This window comes from Pituophis catenifer, unplaced genomic scaffold, assembly GCF_029215685.1.
Source record: "Pituophis catenifer annectens isolate HBS135680 unplaced genomic scaffold, rPitCat1.0.hap2 SCAF_6, whole genome shotgun sequence".
NCBI classification, from domain to species: domain Eukaryota; kingdom Metazoa; phylum Chordata; class Lepidosauria; order Squamata; family Colubridae; genus Pituophis; species Pituophis catenifer.
The window spans coordinates 14,005,610-14,026,900 of NW_027256886.1; the positions used below are offsets into that span (position 1 = coordinate 14,005,610).

The window sequence follows — 21,291 nt, forward strand, 5'->3', positions numbered from 1 at the left end:
GATTATGGGAGCCGTAATCCCCCCCTCCCCTCGTCCTCCGCTTTTGGGAAAGGCTCCTCTTGATGGGAAGACTTGCTGACCGGACACGGAGCTACGAGAAGAGCCTGTAATTCTCCCCGCCACCCCGGCCATGCGTCTTTCCTCCCGGTTCCACGCTCACCCCTCTTCCCGCCGCCTCACCATTCAGGGCACCATCACGGTCCAAGCACCAGCCACCATCCCAGAGCCACCCGCGACACCCGGCACCTCCCAATTCAAAAAACGAGCGTCCACTCTCGGACGGCTCCCTATTGGCTGTCACGGGGAGGGGCGGGGAAGCGTGCGCGGCTCGGCTCCGAAATGCCGAATTTCTATTGGCGGACGATTCCGGGAGGGAGTGCCAGGTCTTCTTTTTACCTTTTACTTGAAAAGTTCTTTAGAGAACGGGCATGTTTTGAATGGGCGGTAGCCGTGGCTTGCTATTGGTCGGGACTGTGTCTCCTCTATCCTATGACGAAGAGGGGAGGGGAAATCTTTTCAGCTGAGCTCAACCCCGCTGTTTCCCGCCTCTTTCGGGAATGAGCTCACCTGAGATTGGTTGGAAGATATGAGGAAAGACTTTACCTTCCAACGGTTGTTAAAAGCGGTTGCGGACAGAAAGACCCGGATTTGCCGTTCAAGCACTACGGTTTCAAAGGCCAGGGTTTGGTCCCGCCTTCGATTTAAAAAAAAAAAAAAAGCCAGTTCCAGCTTTGCACACAGCTCTCCACGCAAGGATTTCTGGGAATTGTAGTTTGGGAACTTTAGATCCGAACGGAACGAAGATTCTCAGATTTCTTTGAGGAAGAAATAAAGAGTCCAAAAACATACTTTGCTTTTGGAGAATAACGCCTGGTCTCCTGACATTATTATTGGCGAGCCATGAAACAAAATATAAATATATTTATATATATTCATGGCTCGCCAATAATTTAATTTCAAGCAAATGGTTGAATGGTTTACCAAGAGGTTTGGTAGCCTGATTCCCCGAAGAAATGGTTATTTAGAATTTAATCCTACGGTTAGAAGGAAAATCCCATCTGGTTCAGTTCCAAGTTGGGAGAAAAACGCTGGAAACAACCCTGACTGCTCTTTAGAAGGCCAGTCCTGAAGATGAAACTCAAATACTTTGGCCACTTAATGAGAAGGAAGGACTCACTGGAGAAGAGCCTAATGCTGGGAAAGACAGGGTAAAAGAAGAAAGGGACGACAGAGAACGAGGTGGCTGGATGGAGTCACTGAAGCAGTCAGTGTGAGCTTATGTAGGAAGTTAGCACCCACCCTTTCCTAGAAGAATGAAATATTTTAGGAAAGATTAAAAAGGCAGAATATTATATTTCCCTGGATGAGAAATGGAGAAGCATCTTTTAAAGACGAAGCAGCTCCCATTTTCCTGCCCCCACTCTTTGTCAATGGGCCTAATGTAAATGAAGCGGGCTCTGATAGATGACCACTGGATAACTTTCTATTCACTCTATTCTAAAAAGCAATGCATCCGGTTGGAAAAAGTACAAACTCAGCCAAAATCCTTTTGGTTCCTCTAGGAGGCCTCTAAGTTGTCAGAAGAAAGGAACATTCTAATGACATACAGCTTAAGGGTTGGTTAGGTCAAGGGGATCCACATGAGTTAAAAGTTGTCTATCGTCAGAAGATGATTTGAGTCTATGCTTCAGTAATCTACAAAAAGAATTATAACTGTTTTGCAAAGAAACTCAGTAATTAGGAAATGTCAATTAAAAATGACATGTATATGACCATATGAATTGCTGAGTTAACAGAATCCTTTGTCTAGAGGGTATAAAACCATTGTACCTAATTTCTGTCTTTGTTCAACGCTTCATGTACAGAGCTTTGAACCTATTGTGCAATATATAATTTGTCTCTGATTAATCCAAAAGTTGTGTTTGTCTTATTAAATCCACAACAGGCCAGAGGCAGAAACTCAATCTTTGTCAATGGACCATCATCTGCAACACAATAGGACCCATCTAGCAACATAAACTAATACAATAGGACCCATCTAGCAACAGAAACTCATCACATGGCACCTGGGAAGATTACATCAGCCAGCAAAGGCTAGCTAAGACCCCTACCCCCTGGGAGTCTGACAACCAATCAGGATACTCTTTCTGGGCTCCAGGAAGTTCAAAGCCAGAGAGAGCATAAAACCCAGGGACTCACTGCGTCTCGCCCCTTTTCTGTTCAGGAACTCAAGCCATGTGATCCTGTCCACCATTAAACCATCTTTCCAAGCAGTCTCCATGTTTCCAGTGTCTTTTTCCCCACTTGGAGCTGAACCCAGAGGATATTTCTTCTTACACTTAAATGGACTCCAGAGGATGGTAGAGGACAGAAAGGCCTGGAGGAACGTTGTCCATGGTGTCGCGATGGGTCAAACATGACTTCACAACTAACAACAACAAAGGCAATGTGCAATTCTGGGTCAGGTGACAAAATGGAGTTTAGAGTGGATGGGTTTTTATATCTTCTGGATGCCTATGGGGTTGTAGGAAGTTAGCACTCACCCCTCTCCTAGAAGAATGAAATATTTTAGGAAATTTTAAAAAGGCAGAATATTATATTTTCCTGAATGAGAAATGAAGAAACATGTTTTAAAAATAAAGTAGCTTCCTGTCTCCCCCCCCCACCTTTGTCAATGGTCCATTAAGGCCTCAACCAAGCTCACTCATTCCCCCCACCTTTGTCAATGGACCATCATCTGCAACACAATAGGATCCATCTAGCAACAGAAACTCACCACATGGCACCTGGGGAGATTACATCAGCCAGCAAGGCTAGCTAAAACCCCCACCCCCTAGGAGTCTGACAACCAATCAGGATATTTTTCCTGTGCCCCAGGAAGTTCAAAGCTCAGAGAGGGCATAAAACCAAGGCACACTCAGCATCTTGGCCCTTTTCTGCTCAGGAACTCAAACCATGTGATCCTGTCCACCATTAAACTATCTTTCCAAGCTGTCTCCATGTTTCCAGTATCTTTCCTCACTTGGAACTGAACCCAGAAGGATATTTCTTCTAACGGTCATGTAGGGGTTATGTAGGAGTCATAGCTGGCTCTAAAGGCAAAAGAGCAAATGCAAATCCTAGGTGTTTGAGCTAATTCTGTCAACTTTTTGCTTCTTGCTTATCTGAATTTCTGTCTTGACCCAGTCTTTCTGAATGGATTACCAAATCTGCATTTTTAAAAGCTGGCCTCCTCAGTTTCTGCTTGAGGGCAGGGAAACTCGGGCTGGTTTCTGCCTTCCCTTAAGATTTTTTTCATTTCTCCTTTAGGGGAAATATTTTATTCTGCCTTTTTAATATTTCCCAAAATATTTCACTCTTCGGGGGGGGGGCTTCCCACACTACTATATCCAAAGTTCAGCCAGAGTTCTCACTCAGGCACAAATAACCAGGCTGAAATGAACTTAGTTTGGATTCGTGGTGTGAAGACCCTACTCTGGAGAAGGCTCTGATTCTGGGAAAGATGGAAGAAAAGAGGATGATCAACAGCAAAATGGATGGATTCAATTTATACTGGCTGAGTGCACTAAGGTTAGAGATTGATCATCACGGGCAAAATCTATGTGGCTGCTCCTAGATGAAAACAACTTAATGGCATTAGCATCAAAATCATATCCAAGGTAAGGTACTCTCAGATTAAATACATTCAACACATCTAAGATAATTAGTGAATTAAACCCCTTTCTAAGCTTGTACCAGTTGCTAAACCATAATATACAGGTAGTCCTTGATTTATCACCAAAACTGAGCCCAAAATTTCTGTTACTAAGCGAGATATTTGTTAAGTGAATTTTGCCCCATTTTACAACCTTGCTTGCCTAAGTTGTTAAGTGAATCACTACAGTGCTTAAATTAGTAAAGCGGTTGTTAAGTGAATCTGGCTTCATTCAAAACCAGAAGGTCGCAAAAAATGATCACATGTCCTTGGGATGCTGCAACCATCATAAATATGAGTCATGTTGCCAAGGATCTGAATTTTCATCATAAGAGTCATTAAGTGTGAAAAACAGTCATAGGTCACTTTTTTCAGGGCTGTTGTAACTTTCAACTGGTCACTAAGTGAATTTTTGTAAGTCGAGGACTACCCCCTCATTGGGCAGCCTGACCTGACTAGCATATTTCTGTAAGGAGCATTTTATAACTACATGTGTCTTTCTTGTTTTGTAAGTATTATTCTAGGTCAGCCATAAAGATGTCAACATATTGAGGTGCCATGTATGTGCCCATACCTAACGGCATTGATATCTAGGTACATTTATTGCCATTGAGGAAATAGTTATGGGTGCGGCAGAAAGTCAGACATTCTGGAGGCAAGACATGCTGCTTTGGCACAAGTGATGATGTTATGGATCGCTTCAAGTCCGTGTTCACTTCCTTGAGTTATTTATAAAAAGAATGAAGATTGCATAAAAAAATAATATATAGTGGCTCAACATCCATAGTGACTAAAATGGCATTGTCAATGAGATTGCATATGGAGTCTTACCAGAAAGGGAGCCTATCTCTTGGCACCACATCCTTGAATTCTAAATATGAAGCTTATTCATTTATGCATTCATTTTTATTTATTTATATTCTGCCTTTATCATTAATTTTACAAATAATTCAAGACAGCGAACATATCCAGTACACTTTCCTCCTCCTATTGTCCCCATAACAAAAACACTTACGAGGTGGGTTGGGCTGAGAGAGTGCCCAAAGTCACCCAGCTGGCTTTGACAGCTAAGTTGGGATTAGAACTCACCGTCTCCTGGTGATTGGCCCCAAATCACCTAGCTGGCTTCCATGGGATTTGTGCTCACGGTCTCCCACTTTCTAGCCCAGTGCCTAAAACACTAGATCAAACTGGCTCTATATTTGGATCTTCTTGCATGTAGGTTGGTCTCCTGTTTACACAGGGGCTTAATTGTGTGCGGTATAATTACGTATGAAGCTATGCCTTGTTATTTCTTCCAGCATTAAGTTATGAAAAAGATGTTTTTATTTTTCATCAATTTGGCCATTTTATCAGATGCGAATGGAAGATACCAAGAGAAATGAACCTACTTTACAAGAAGCAGAGCCCTTAACTATCTTGTTGCTCTTATATGCAAGATGAATATTTTAATTCCTGTTTCAGGCCAGTACCCTTGCCAAGCGCAATTATATCTATACCGTAAAGAAATTTTAAAGATTGTTGATGTAACAATATCAATCATTGATTAAAAGGCTGTGGTTTGAAGAAAACAAAATTCCAACTTATCTTATTTTTGTTCCTAACTAAATCACTTAATATGCCTGGGAGAGTATGCATTTGGTTTCACCTATGAATATCAAAATAATGATTCTATTGTCTGCTGTTGCATAAGGTATCATATGTAATATACTTAATCCACTGTGTGCTTACAGTATCAAGACTTTTATGGAATAGAGTGGGATAGCTTCTGAGAAATTATACATCAAATTAAGTTGTGCATTTCAATGAGAAACATCTGGTGGCATTTATCTCTAAAAAATGAATTACATAAAGTTATCATAATTGCAGGATGGACGAAATAAAAGTCAAGAGGCTATTACTGTGCCATAAAGCTTTAACTCTCTTAGTACTGTGTATGTTATCTTACAGATCATAAAAGAGCATGATGATGTATGCACAGATTGGTAAAGTTGCAAGCTGTTCTTAAGGACGTGTCAGTTACTCATTTTTCAAAATGTCATCGAGAAAGTTTGACTCTTGAGCCAATACTGCATGAAGAAGAAACACAGCCTTGTCTTTTCCAGCTCTTTTTCCACTGTTGTACATGTCTACTCAAAGTAAAATTGCTGAGAAATTGGAATAAGGAAGAGATTTGTGGACATGAACAATATTTGTTTTATTATTTCATATTGTACATCAGTAAGGGATGTGGTGGCTCAGTAGCTAAGACGCTGAGCTTGTCAATCGAAAGGTTGGCAGTTCAGCAGTTCGAATCCCTAGTGCCACGTAACAGGATGAGCTCCCGTTACTTATTCCAGCTTCTGCCAATCTAGCAGTTTGAAAGCACGTAAAAAATGCAAGTAGAAAAATAGGGACCACCTTTGGTGGGAAGGTAACAGCATTCCGTGTGCCTTTGGTGTTTAGTCATGCCAGCCACATGACCACGGAGACATCTTCAGACAGCGCTGGCTCTTCGGCTTTGAAACAGAGATGAGCACTGCCCCCTAGAGTCAGGAACGACTAGCACATATGTGCGAGGGGAACCTTTACCTTTACATCAGTAATGCTCAAAAAAAAAAGGAAAGAAAAATACATGTAGTTAACAAAGTAACATTATAGCCTCTGCTGAGGGTTGTACATGGGAAAATATAGTACATGTGACTTTTCCAAGACCACTTGTTCCCCCCCCCCAATTTATTTAACAATGTTTTGATGTGAAATTTCTGATAACACTGTGAATATACTATTCATTTCTAGGTGTTCCCAGCAAAAGCCATGTTTGAGTAGTTTTCTGTCATGGCAATATCTCACTCATGGAAGTGTCACCAAAGTTGAACTATCTTTCTGAACACATATCTACTAACAGTGAAATTGAGAATGTTGGTAACAAATCAGTTTTGTTCCATGAAAAATGCAGCTTCTTACTTACTTAATTTTAAAGCTATTTTTGGCAATATAATTCTCATCTGTGTTATTGAAGATTCTGGAAGTCAGATTCAACTTTAACCTGGAACATACATTTGATTCTTGTTTTACTTTGCCTTCACTTTGGCCCAGTTCAGTCAATTGTGTTGCAAATTCACATTTTTTTTTCTTACAAAACTTTCAGTTCCCTATTTTATTATGTCATGGTCTGGAATATTTTATAACATTGCTCACTAAAAAAATATTGTGTGTATAACTTTTCCATATTTATTCCAAAAGCTGCTTTTTCCAAACAGCAACTAGACTTTCTGGATTTTTTAAAGATGTTTCAGTTCTCAGCAAGAAGCTTCTTCAGTTCTAAGTGCCTTCTTTCCATTCCCCACCAGTCAGTTAAGAACTACTGTATCATTGAAGATTCTGGAAGTCAGATTCAACTTTAACCTGGAACATACATTTGATTCTTGTGTTATTTTGCCTTCACTTTGGCCTAGTTCAGTCCTTTCCATTCCCCACCAGTCAGTTACAACTGAAGAAGATTCTTGGATGAGAAGTGAAATGTCTTCAAGAAAAAAATTTAAAAAGTCCAGTTGCCATTTGAAAGAAGCACCTTTGGGGACAAACATGACCTGGATGACTGAGAACCACCATAGACACTTTTGCACATTAACTTATTTTTCTTCACCAAGTGCGCAATCAAGAATTGGAATCACTCAACACCCAGTCTCTATCTATCGAGATTCAGGCTTGTTCTTGTGCCCAAACTCTACTTTTTAGTTCACATTTACTAATTTGCTAACCTAAGAGTGCAACAACAACAAAACACTATCTTTGTCTTGCTTTCTCTTTTACGTAGGGATGCTGAGTACAGACAAGGGAATGACTAAACTATGATAAGGCTAACCAGTGATGATGTACCCACCCAGGTATCTTCACCTGATCCACAGTGGCAGTCATTTTATATTTCATTGTACTACTGCATGGTCCTTTCTTTCTTTCTTTCTTTCTTTCTTTCTTTCTTTCTTTCTTTCTTTCTTTCTTTCTTTCTTTCTTTCTTTCTCTCTTTTTCTCTTTCTTTCTTCTTTCTTTTTCTTTCCTTCCTTCCTTCCTTCCATCCTTCCTTTACCTTTCCTTTCCTTTTCTTCCTTCCCTCCTTTCCTCTCCTCCCCCCTCCTGCCCTCCCCTCCCCCCTGTCCTTCTCTCTCCCCTCCCCTCCCCTTTTTTATTTCCTCTTATTTTTCCTCCTCCTTCCCCCTCTGCCTCATTAACAACAAAGAACCAAAATGATTTTTAAAAAATAATAATAAAAGGAGTATATCTGTACTACTAAAGAGCAACTCAACTCTTTGAGTTCCAGTAGTGACCATTTTGAGGTTACAATTCAACAAAAGAAGGCTACTGGTTTAAAACAATCCTTTTTAGCATACTGTTTGGCCCTAGTACTTAGGGCTCAGTCACATTCTTTGCCTGACTGGACTTGGAATTATTCTACTTTAATCCATCAAATATTTTTCAACATTCCTGAAAGAGGCAGCAATTCTCTTACCACCATTGCTTTTACTGCTCAGATAAAGCAATGCTCTAATATAAAATTAACAAGCTTTTCCTTCTTTAGGATTTGAGACATCTTTTTCCAGAAGGAAGGGAATACATGGATAATTAAAATTGAAAGCAAATGACAAAAGTTGTGAAAAACTGCAAATGAAGCGTGAATCGATTCCACTGCCCAAGCGAAGCATAAAATTGACCGAACTGGTTTTTTTTTTTAAAAAAAAAAGTCTTCTCTTTATTTCTGTCTTGTACTCAAACTCAGTGAGCTGGAAAGAGCTTCCTAAACTTACAGATTTCTTTTAGTGAAAAAAGACCTGCCAGTTTTCTTACAGCATCAATGTAATAGAAAAAGTCATTTCTGCCCAATTTCTCTCTAATATGCTCAGTGCTTGGCAGCAGTTGTCTGATATTATTCAGGCATTTGAAGCTGGTTTATTTTAACTGTACATTTTGAACCAGTACAATCTGAATATCAGGCAAGCTCAGCGCTAGTAGGGCATTATTAAAACCAAGCATGGAAAAGAGGTAAAGATATAACCTGTATTTGCAAGATGTCTGAGATGATGGGGAAAAGCTGAAATGAAACCCATAACCATGTTGATCTTAAGCAAGTTGTCATAGTTCATACACAAGAACAAAGAGGGCAGGTGCTTTCCAGTTGCATTGTTGGTTTGCCCCACTTGTCTCCCCAGAAGGTAGCATCTAACTGACCATGCCTGGAATCAGAGGCTAAGAAAACCCAAAACAAAGTGGCAAAATGCATTTTGGGTTGGGTAAAATGGTTGCATTTCTGAAAATAATACTATATTTCACCAGGGTTGAGCCTAGTTAATACCTGAACGGATGCCCACCATAAAATAAGAAAAGTGTAGGCTAGACTGGGAAGTTTTAAAATGTTTTGGAAGAAAACAATGGCAAACCATCTCTATATCCTTGCCAAGAAAATTGAATGTATGTGTCATGGGGTCTCCAGGAGTTAAGCTCAAATCGAAGAACTCTTGATCTTCTATTTTAACCTACTTCTTCGTTTATGAACTCTGTGAAATGAAATATACCATGTTTTCCAAAAATAAGACCCTATCTTATATTTTTTTGAACCTTGAAATAAGCGCTTCTCCTTATTTTCAGGGAGGTCTTATTATTTTGGGACACGTGGAGCAAGACGGGGCTTCTCTTGCCGTCTTACCTGATTTCCAGCTCTGTTTCCCTAACCTTAACCAGATGAAATGGTGGGGACTGGCTGCGCATGCGTTTAAATATTTGGGGGGGTATTTTTGGGGGGGGGTTATTTTAGCGCATGCGCTCAAAAGCCTGATTGGGCTTATTATCAGGGGATGTCTTATTTTCAGAGAAACAGGGTAGTATATTATTTTCAGAAATTCGACCAGTTGCCCATCCAGAAATGCATTTTGCCAATTTTTGGGGGTGTGTTTTCTGACACCATCACTGTCTCATTTTGGGTACCTGCAAAATTAGAGTTCACAATTGAACATGGTGCAGCTACATGCAGGCAGCCATATTTATATACCTTCCCATCTTTCCCGCAAATGGGAATAGGTTGAGAATGGAGGCTCATCTATAGGGAGCTGTGGTGGTGCAGTGGTTAGAATGCAGTATTGCATGCTAATTCTGCCGACTGCCAGCAGTTTGATCCTCACCAGCTCCAGGTTAACTCAGCCTTCCATCCTTCCAAGGTTGGTAAAATGAGGACCCAGATTGTTGGGGGAAATATGCTGACTCTGTAACCCACTTAGAGAGGCTGTAAAGCACTATGAAGTGGTATATAAATCTAAGTGCTATTGCTATTGTACTTTCCTTCACATGCTGGACGTTATACTGTCTAAAAAGGGAAGCAACCTTTTCATTTTGTAGGTGTATCTTTAGTGTAAGGAGTCACTTAATAGGATTTCCAAAATATGTGTGCATTGTTTAGTGAATTAGTGGGCCCATACTACAGTTTGCAGAACTATCATTCTCCCTTTACCCAAGAAGTTTCTTCTTCTACATGTGATAAATATTGATATCCATGCCTATATTTGTATTTTTTCTCATAGGACAAAGCAACACTTTGGGTGAGTTGATGATTATTTAAATCCAGTTCAGCCAGATTTTTTTTTCTTGTTTCTCTCAATTATAGTTGTTGTATGCTTTATGGGACTTACTCTGATGCAATCTTTTAAGACCATGTGTTGTTCAGGAAACATAGTGATAGGCTTCCATGAAGAGACTCCTAAAGAAATATATTTAGTTTTTAGAATTTTTGTTATCCAGGAAAAAATTCAAGAAGGATTCTTGATATTTCAACAGTGCCAATTTGTTTTGCCTAAAGAGATGCTTATAATCCTTGAAATCAGCTATTAGGAAGAAGTTCAACAGCATGAGAACTATTAATTATAGTTACTTGTTATTATGCCAACTAATTAAAAAGTACAAATGTGTGCAACAGAATTAAAAAATCAACGCAATAAAAAAATTAAACATTAAGGAAAAAAGAGAAAGGTAGAAATTGCCTTTTAAGCAGAGCAAAAAATTGGACCATATTACTCAGAAGTAATCTTCTTTGTCCATCTACTGAAGAAGAAAAAAAGCTAATTAAAATATTGACAAACACGTTTGCACAATCCATTGCTGCAGTTCAGGTACAGATTTCATCCAGTATTGAATAAATAATTCTTTTAGCTAAATCCCATATCCAAATATCAGAGGTATAATCAAGAATGACAAATGTATCCTTAACCTACAATGATTGATCCAGAGCCCAGAATATAAAACCTGGTGAAAAACTAAAAAAATAATATATTTTTTTAAAAAACTGCTTCAAAATTTCTCCAAAGACCATACTGAAAGTTTTTGCTGCATACCAAGAAATACCTGCTGAGCCTCATGTATTCTGAGTTAAAATGAGAATATAGAGATGTCTTCAGGTAACAATACTTTTTGTCAAAATGAAAAATGCAGCACGGCGCAAGCTCTGTTCCTGTTGTCACTGCATATGGAGTCACAATCCGTATCCTAAAGGATCAGAGCTTATGGTATAACAAAAGACCTGGCTAGGTGGCTCAGTGGCTAAGACGCTGAGCTTGTCGATCAGAAAGGTTGGCAGTTTGATGGTTCAAATCCCTAGTATAGGTCTCCTGGGTGAGCAGGGGGTTGGACTAGATGACCTCCAAGGTCCCTTCCTGTTACTGTTAAAGAGTAGTTCTTTCATCATTTGTTCCCCCTTGACCTTCTGTATGCCTCTACAAAAACATTAATTAAATTTCTGAGATTGTCAGGGGTCTGGTGTCTATGGAGATTCTCAGTCAGATCATGGTTGTCCCAAAGGTGCTTTTTTTCAAGAGGCAAATGTCAGGGTTCCAAGTAACACCCCCAACAAAAGAAGACTCCGAGGCTAGAAGTTCCTCAAAGTTTATTAGAGATGTCATATTGGCAAATCTGGGAAAACCCGAATCTGAAAGCTTCCAGGTTTTCCCCACCCAAAAGAAAGACCAAATCCCTTCCCCTGCACCCACATGTCCATCACATGGCCCAATCAATGCACTGTCCCAACTGGAGATGCCTCCTAGTCACGCCATTCCAGGTGCAGGCAGAATGTCCTTGACTCTCAGAGAAAGGAATGTTATTTTGGGTAGATATTTCCCCACTCCATGCAATTCCCCCCTCTAGTTTCCCACAGCAGGGAAAGCACTGAAGATTCAAAGAAAAAGATGGCCTCAAGAGTTGACAGCAATTGGACTTTCTGGGTTTTTTGGAAGACGTTTCACTTCTCATCCAAGAAGCTTCTTCAGCTCTAACAGGTCAGAGCTGAAGAAGCTTCTTGGATGAGAAGTGAAGAAAAACCAGGATGTCCAGTTCAGGAGTGGGTTCTAAACTTTTTACTACCGGTTCTATGGGCGTGGCTTATTTTGTGGGTGTGGCTTGATAATCATGTGACAATTATTTAGGATTTAGCAGAGGTACTGGTCTACCAGGCTTTTAACTGCTTGCAGAGCTGTACTGATCTACCCATTTATTTTTTGCAGGCATTGGTCTACCCATTTATTTTTGCAGGCACTGATCTACTCATGTATTTTTGCAGGCACTGGTCTACCCATTTATTTTTGTAGGCACAAAGCCAGCTGGGTAAACTTCAGCCAGTTACCTCTATCAACCCTAGGAAGGATATAACAGCAAATCACTTCTGAAAAACTTTGCCAAGAAAACTGCAGGCACTTGTCCAGGCATTCTCCGAGGATTGGAGACAAATGAACAGAAGGGGGTGGGAGGGAATCAAAAGAATCATGATACACAGTCAAAAGCCCTACATCAGTAGTTTCCAACCTTTTCGATGCCTTCCACCCCTATGAAATGTTTGATTAGTGTTCAAAAGTAATTGTGAATTGTGACTCATCACTAAGGGACACGAGCCACTCTCTGTCACACCCCCTAAAATTCCATCTCAAAAGGGAACAAGCAGCCACACTTGGTTGCACCCCATGAAATTCCATATCACGCTTTCTGGGGTGCAGGCACCCCCAGCTGGAAATCTCTTCCCTATATGCATCCAAGGATAATGATGTCAGTAAAATTGTTGGTTTTCTTGCAATGTTTTAGGACATTGTATACAAGTTTAATAGAGATCTTGATTTGGCAACCAAGAATGAATTCAGATTGATCGTTATGGATAAGATGAGTAATTATATTATTTAGTCTGTAGGCCAATAAGGGGGTAATTTTTTTAGAATCTTGAGTACCGTTACAGTGTGATACCCTAAATGAGTTGGATCCCTTTTTTTTTAATTTAAGGAAAACAGATTCTGGATTATCTTCATGAATTGGAAATAGGCTGACCTATTGAAATAGTGTTACAAAGGTGAGCTAAATTTGGAGTAGTTATTTGGCAAAGCTCTTAAAACATTCTGCCAGAAACTCAACACTGCCTACTGCTTTGTTGTATTTAAGATTCTTTAAAAGCTCTGTCATTCCTTCTAGGGATAATTTTTTTATTTTCTTTTTTTAACATCAAATGTGGGTATCTGAATTAGTAATTTCTTTACTTCCTGTAGCCAAAGGTCCATTCAGTAATTTTTACTTCTTATTTTATTCCCATCCATTTGACATTTAAGAAGGGAAGCTAGGAACTCCAAATTTCTGTTGCCAGACTCATTTTTGTGGTCCTGTCATTAAACCATTTTTCCAAGCTGTCTCCATGTTTCCAGTCTCTTTCTTCCCACTTGGAATTGAATCCAGATGGACGTTTCTTCCAACACTACTAAGAAAACTGGTTACAATTTACTTCGTTAAAAAAAAAAAAGTCTCATTCCTGCAAGGAGAACTCATGGAATACAGGACATTCCTTGTTTTAGTAGGCAAAACTCCAGAAATTCCCCAATGGCATGTTGTCAATGCAGGGTCAATGCATCTCTAGCAGAAGGGCTTATCCTTCGATTACAGGTTAAGCATTCTTTTAACAGCACCGTGTTGTGCAAGTTTCCTTAATTCCTGCCTTGAGAATTCTGGATGTTGAAGTTGACACGTTTTAAGATTGCCAAACTTGAAAAAAACTGGGTTAATGCGTGTTTTGTGAAAGAAGAGAGTGTAAGTTCTGGCAGCTTCTTCTTCCCAGCCCCTGCTTCTCCAAATTCAGGTATACTGCCTGAGAATATTGGATAAGCCTGGGGGAACCAAGACATAGCTTTATTGGAGCAATCTTTCAGTTTTATTGCATTGAGATACAGGGAACAGAACTCTGCTTTTCCCATTGTCTTTCAAATCCAATCCAAGGTAATCCAGGCCCAGTTTCAGTCTCCATAGACATAGATTCCTTCAGGTTCAAGTCTGAGTCAATACACCAAGAATTGGATGATGGTAACGTGTTGGGTGATATCAGCTTCTGAGATACATTGCTTGAAGCTGCCACTTCCCTCCTGTTGTGGTCTGCCAGCAGCCTGCGGACCTGGCAGTGGAGTCAGACAGTGAGGAGGATGGGGAGGACAATGGGCCAGTCCTGGAGTTAGGGGAAGGGCCGGACGAGGGTTCTGCATTGGAGGCAGAGATGGGGCGAGGGCCATCTGGGAGCGATGTATGGACTCTGGAGCCTCCAGAGGCGGACAGCAGAGAGGCAAAGGAACAGGAGGAGCCTGTTCCTAGTGCACGCATGCGAAGAACTGCCAGAAGGCAAGAGCAGCTGAAGAAAAAAGAACAACTCGGGAGAAGGCCAGAAGATGATTGGCCACTCCCATAAGGCTTAAAAGAGCAGCAACAAGCCGTTGGATTCTTTGTGGAAAAGCAACATTGATTCCCGTGCTTCTTGTCAGCGTCTCTTGAACTTTGTGGGGTTTTTGCCAAGAAAAGCTTTTTGCAGGTTGCCGAAGGCATCAAAGGTTGGTGATAAGGCCGACGGACTGGTTATTAAGAATTTGTTTTGGACTAAGCTGAGAATGAATTAATTCTCAGTTGTTTTAATAAGTTTGTTGAGGACTGAATTGTGTTTGGTAATCACTACTTTGGCCTTGGTCACAACACCTCCCTCCACCACTACATACCTCAGTTTTCAGGGTATACATAAAAACCCGACAGTACTTTCCCAAGAAAAGACCTTGAGGGGTATCCACACAGGTGCACGTATGAGCCAGAACCGTTAACCTCTCCCATGACAAGGTTTTGATTTCTTCGATCTCTGCATCTCCGTAATACAATTTCCCTCCCACACAGTCTCTTTAGCAAGCTTCTCCCATTTTCCTTCTTCTATCGTCGGCAGTCTTTTCCAAATGGTGAGCCTGCCAGAGTTGCCCCTCCTCAAAAGATGTCTCTTCCTCTCCTCCAACCTGTCTTCATGGTTAGTATGAAGGAGCTCTCCTGCTTGATGGAACCCTTTCTCCTATGACCTTCTAAATTTCAAGGACGAGGATGCTCATACCCACTTCAGCCTTCTCCTCACTTGTGTGGAGGAAAAATCCATGCCCAGAAATAGCCCATTTGGTAAATCTCAAATGTAGAACACCCCGATGCCTGCACCTTATTAGTTGGGCACCTTGACGGGAGATTGAATATGTCAAGCTGGGGGAGCCATCTACATTTACCCAACTCTGGGCTAGGAAAAGGGACTGGCAGGCAATTGTTTTCCCAACACCAGGCAATACTTGATGAGAAAGGAAGCAGGGAAGCCATCACTTTAGTTGTTCTTTTATCAAAACCGAAAGGACGGTGCCAATAGACGGCACCAGCTGTCTATTAAGGCTAAATAGGGCTCAGCAATGGGGGAAGCTGCCAAATGTTATGCTAGCAACCTTCTCTGGCAGCTCAAGGGCAGCTGCCATCATCTCTTTGCAATGTCTGTGGAGATTCTCAGTCATCCAGGTCATGGTTGTCCCAAAGGTGCTTTTTCAAGAGGCAACTGGGCTTTATGGTTTTTCTTTGAAGACGTTTCGCTTCTCATCCAAGAAGCTGCTTCTGTTCTGACTGAATAGTGGAGGATGGAAGGGTTTATATTCCTTGCAATCCTTCCATCCTCCACCATTCAGTTAGAACTGAAGAAGCTTCTTGAATGAAAAGTGAAATGTCTTCAAGGAAAAATAAAGTCTAGTTGCCTTTGCATCTCTTTGCAGTCTTCCACTAGACCTGAGCTTCTGCAGACAAAATATAATTTTCCTCCTCAGCTATGATTAGGGATAGTTCCTTGTTTTAAATAAGCCTATGTCTTATTTATGAAATACATGTAGTCCCTGATTTACAACAGTTCATTTAGTGACCAAAGTTACAACAGCACTGAAAAAACTGACTTATGACCATTTTTCACACTTATGACCATTGCGTCATCCCCACGGTCATGTCATCAAAATGTAGATGGTTGTCAATTGACTCACATTTATGACGGTTGCAGTGTCCTGGGGTTGTGAGCTTCTGACAAGTGAAGTCAACAGGGAAGCCAGATTCTCTTAACCACCGTGTTATTAATTTAACAACTGCAATGATCCGCTTAACAACGGTGTCAAGAAAGGTCGTAAAATGGGGCAAAACCCACTTGACAAACTTCTCACTTAGCAACAGAAATGTTAGGCTCAATCGTGGTCGTAAGTGGAGGACTACCTGTATTTCTTTTATCATCCACAAGCCAACAAATCACACTTGACTGTTGTAATTACGGTATTTGGTTTTCAGCTATGGGGAAGATTATTATTTAGATAGATTGAAGTTACGGTTAACCGTCCCTCGCATATGCATTTCCTCAGATTTTAGCTGCCTACTAGTTTTTAAATAATTCCCGAAACAAAGGAGTAGTGTGGTCATAAGTCGAAGACAAGGACGTTTGGGATGGAGGGGATCCAGGGAGGCAGTGCCAGGCAAGCCTCAAGGGAAATGCTTAGGTTGTTTGAAAAAGCCCACGTGGCTCTCCCTCTGCCAGCCTCTGAATGCCACGTCCGAAACACTTGTGCCCACCTGCTAGAGGTCATCCCTGGCCTAATTTTGGAAATCTCCAAAGGTGGGAGGGGCGCAAGGGCAAATCCCGAGCCTTTTACGCGCGGGGCTTTACGCGCGTTCCCTCCTCCGCCTCCTCCTGGCCCTGCCGGCGTCCCCAGGCGAAGCTGAGCCTCCGGCAATGGAAGAACAAGGACGGGCGGCTCGGAAGCGACGGAAAGGCCCGGACTTCCTCTCGCCTCTTTTTCCCCCACCCACTGATTGGCTCGGCCGGATTATGAAATCGTAGAAATAGGAGGCTGCTCGCCGCCTTTGCCGCAAAAAAAGTCGCCCGGTTTAAAAAGAAGCCCGCGCGGGGCTGAGTTCCAGAGGGCGAACAAGGTGAGGCTTAGGGCGGCGGAGCGATGAAGTCGGCCCTGGTGCTGCTGGCCGGGTGGCTGGCGCTGACCGCCTATTACGTCTACCTGCCGCTACCCAGCACCGTCTCCGAGCCTTGGCATCTCATGATGCTGGATGCGACCTTCCGCGTCGTGCAGCAATCGGTAAGGAAAAAACAAACAAACGCAGAGGTCCTTCGCTCGCTCTCCCCTCCCTCCCTCCTTCCCTCTCTCTGTCTGTTTGCCTGCCTGTCTCCCTCCCTCCCTTCCTTCCTGCCCGCAGCTCTCCGGGTTCACACGACTCGAGCAGTTAAACCAGGTCAAGAAGAGAGCTAGCGGTTACCCTGGCAGAAGCCGCCCAGCAGAGTCACTGTTATCCGCGATAACAGGCTGCATCTTTCCATCGCCAGTTTCTGATTCCACCCATTCGGCTCCAGACATAGACAGACAAGACACAGACAGACAGATAGACACACACACCCCGCTAGTTTCTGATTTTACGCATTCGGTCCCAGACACACACATACACACACACACACACACACACACACACACACACAGAGAAACCACTAGTTTCTGATTTTACGCATTCGGTGCCAGACACACACACATACAGACAGACAGACAGACAGACACTGCTAGTTGCTGATTTTACGCATTCGGTGCCAGACAGACAGACAGACAGACAGACAGACAGAAACCGCTAGTTTCTGATTTTACGCATTCGGTACCAGACACACACACACAGAGAGAGAGAGAGAGAGAGAGAGAGAGAGAGAGAGAGAGAGAGAGAGAGAGAGAGAGAGAGAGAGAGAGAGAAACCGCTAGTTGCTGATTTTACGCATTCGGTCCCAGACACACAGACAGACAGAAAGACAGACACCGTTAGTTCCTGATTTTACTCATTCGCTGCCAGACACACACACACACACACACACACACACACACACACACACACACAGAGACAGACAGACACCGCTAGTTGCTGACTTTACGCATTCGGTGCCAGACACACACACACACGCGCGCGTACGAGAGTGGGGTGGGGGGAAGGTGTTTAAATCGGTAAATGGGTTGCGCGAATGCCGGCGTTCCTGGAGCGATCTACGAGACGCGGATCTCGTGCGCTGCTGCTTTTGGTGCCCTTAATCGGCCTTTGCCCGCTGGTTTGCACTGGGATATAATGCCGCTTCAAGCATTCCGCATCGGAAAGGCGTGCCACATCTGGGTTCCTTATGGGACACATCTCCCTTACTTTCGCGTTCTCCGGCTTGGCCAGTTGCATCGGTCTTCCTGGTTTAGAAAAAGCCTTTGGCACGAGTATCGGTATGAATCATAAAAACCGAAGTCTTTCGCTTTAAGCGACCCAAGCGCCGCCTTTCATTCAAGCCCCCCCTCCGTCCCCCGTCTTCCCTCCGGACCAGCTACAGTCCGGCTGAGTTGTTCCAAACATTATGAAAGGCTCCGTTTTCTTAAAAAAGATCAACTGGTTGTTATGTAACCATTTGAGGAGAAATATTTAAAAACGACTTCCTACCTAGCCTGATGGTTGTTGGAGGTCACTCCCTTCTTATTTACACCTGAGTTAGTGTCTCAATACATAGTCAGGGCAGCCTTGCTAGGGACAGTCTGGGTGGGGTGGGGTGGGGGGTTTCAGTTGCCCTTCATAGATTTTTAATCAAGTTAGTTTAGCCTGTAGTTCTTACATCTGCTAATGGACCCCGCATCCAAAAGTAAGATGGAGAATGAAACTGTCAGCCCTTCGAGGTAGTCCAGACAAGAAGCACAGATCATGAGCACTACTATACAGTGGTGAAATCCAATTTTTTTTACTGCTGGTTCTGTGGGCGTGGCTTGGTGAGCGTGGCAGGGGAACGATACTGCAAAATCTCCATTCCCACCCCACTCCAGGGGAAGGATACTGCAAAATCCCCATTCCCTCCCACTCTTGGGGAAGGATATTGCAAAATCTCCATTCCCACCCCATTTTGGGGCCAGCCAGAGGTTGTATTTGCCGTTTCTCCGAACTACTCAAAATTTCTGCTACCGGTTCTTCAAAACCTGTCAGAACCTGCTGGATTTCACCCCTGCTACTATACCTTTAAGAAAGTTGGACCATAAGAAAGGCTGAGCACCAAAGAATTGAGGCCTTTGAACTCTGGTGCTGGAGAAGACTCCTGCGAGTCCCTTGGACTGCAAGGCGATCAAACCGGTCAGTCCTAGAGGAGATCAACCCTGACTGCTCTTTAGAAGGCCAGATCTTGGAGATGAAACTCAAATACTTCGGCCACTTAATGAGAAGAAGGACTCACTGGAGAAGAGCCTAATGCTGGGAAAGATTGAGGGCAAAAGAAGAAGGGGACGACAGAGAATGAGGTGGCTGGATGGAGTCACTGAAGCAGAAGGCGTGAGCTTAAATGGACTCCAGAGGATGGTAGAGGACAGGAAGGCTTGGAGGAACGTTGTCCATGGGGTCGCGATGGGTCGGACATGACTTTGCAACTAACAACAACAACATACCTTTAAGGTTACAATCCAATACAATACACATTAACCCAAAGATGCTTTTTCAGGAGGCAACTGGACTTCCTTGTTTTTTTTTTGTTTTGTTTTTTTGAAGACAAGAAAGACAAGAAAATCCTGAAAAAGCACCTTTGGGACAACCATGACCTGGATGACTGAGAATCTCTACAGACTTTCAGGTAGTCCTTGAGTTACAACTATTTGTTTAGTGAGCGCTCAAAGTTACAACAGCACTGAAAAAAACTACTTTTTTCAGTGCCTTTTTTCCTAGTAGCTGCAACTACTAGGGTAATTGCAGCATTCCTGTGGGCCCCGTGATCAGATTTGGGATGCCTGACAACTGGAATGTATGCATGATGGTTGCAGTGTCCCAGGGTCGTGGGGCCACCTTTTGCGACCCTCTGAAAATAGGGAAGTTACTAATTTAACAACTGTAGTAAATCCCTTAATGGTGGCAAGAAAGAGTCTTACTGCAGTTGTTGAGGTAGTAACACAGTTGTTAAGTCAATCTGGCTTCCCCGTTTTCTGAAAGTCGCAAGAGGTGGTCACAGAAAAAAAGAGACAAAATTGTCTTGCTTAGCAACATAAATTTTGGGCTCAGTTGTGTTTATAAGTTAAGGACTACCTGTAATAGAATCTTGCAAGTCTGAAAGCTCCTTTCTTACTTTTACTTTTGAAAAACTAGGGAAAGTGCCTTCTGAGATATTTCTCATGCCTCTTTTTGTTCTGTGGGCTGAGATACCTTTTACATGGCATTCATTTAGGCTGCAGCTCTTCCTTCTTCCCCATCCACTCCAAAGTCATTTGTACACACTGTACTATTACAGATACTGCTTAGCTTTAGAACTCACCCATGCTTATTATTGGGTGAACACCGAGTACAGGTAATCCTCCACTTACAACAGTTCACTCAGTGACCGTTTGAAATTACAACACCGCTGAAAAAAATGACTTATGACCATTTTTCACACTTATGACCATTGCAGCATCCCCATGATCATGTGATTTACATTTGGATGCTTGACAACTGGTTCATGCCTAGGACGGTTACAGTGTCCCAGGGGTCATGTGATCCCTGGTGAGCCCTGGTGGCGCAGCAAACTAAAGCACTGTTATTAACATCAGCTGCCTGCAATTACTTCAAGTTCAAATCTCACCAGGCTCAAGGTTGATTCAGCCTTCCATCCTTTCTAAGGTAGGTAAAATGAGGACCCGGATTGTGGGGGCAATAAGCTGACTTTGTATAAATATACAAAAGTATGAAGGCTATTGCTTAACGCATTGTAAGCTGCCGTGAGTCTCCGGAGAAGGGCGGCATATAAATCAAATAAAAAATAAATAAATAAATAAATAAATCACCTTTTGCAACCTTCTGGTAAGCAAAGTCAATGAGGAAACTAGATTCACTTAACAACAGTGTCGTTCATTTAACAACTGCAGCGATTAACTTAACAAATGTGGCAAGAAAAGTCGTAAAAGGGGGACAAACTCACTTAACAAATGTTTTGCTTAGCAACATACATTTTGGGCCCCATTGTGGTCGTAACTCAACGACTACCTGTACAGTGAGTGGTCTTTCTCAATCTCAACCTTCTAAATAGATTGGGTCTCTACTTCCATAATCCCTAGCCCAGTGATGGCTAACCTTTTTGCCATCACGTGCCAAAAGTGGGGGTAGCGTGGGGGGGTCACGCACACGTGTGCCCATATCCATAATTCTATGTGCCCTGCCCCCCCCCGCTTCCCCTGCTTTTGGCACATGATGGCACGGTGGGCCCGGTAGGCCCATTTTTCGCTCTCCCCAGG

At 42.5% G+C, this 21,291-nt stretch overlaps 1 protein-coding gene across 1 annotated transcript in view; it reads left to right on the plus strand.

The window, feature by feature from the left end:
- Positions 1 to 16,727: 16,727 nt before the first annotated feature.
- NCEH1 (neutral cholesterol ester hydrolase 1) overlaps positions 16,728 to 21,291 on the plus strand; it is a 30,865-nt gene continuing 26,301 nt past the window's right edge. The window contains exon 1 of the mRNA XM_070945961.1: positions 16,728 to 17,127. Within this exon, the coding sequence (XP_070802062.1) occupies positions 16,990 to 17,127 (138 nt within the window). The 5' untranslated portion in view covers positions 16,728 to 16,989. The remainder of the gene's footprint in view (positions 17,128 to 21,291) is intronic.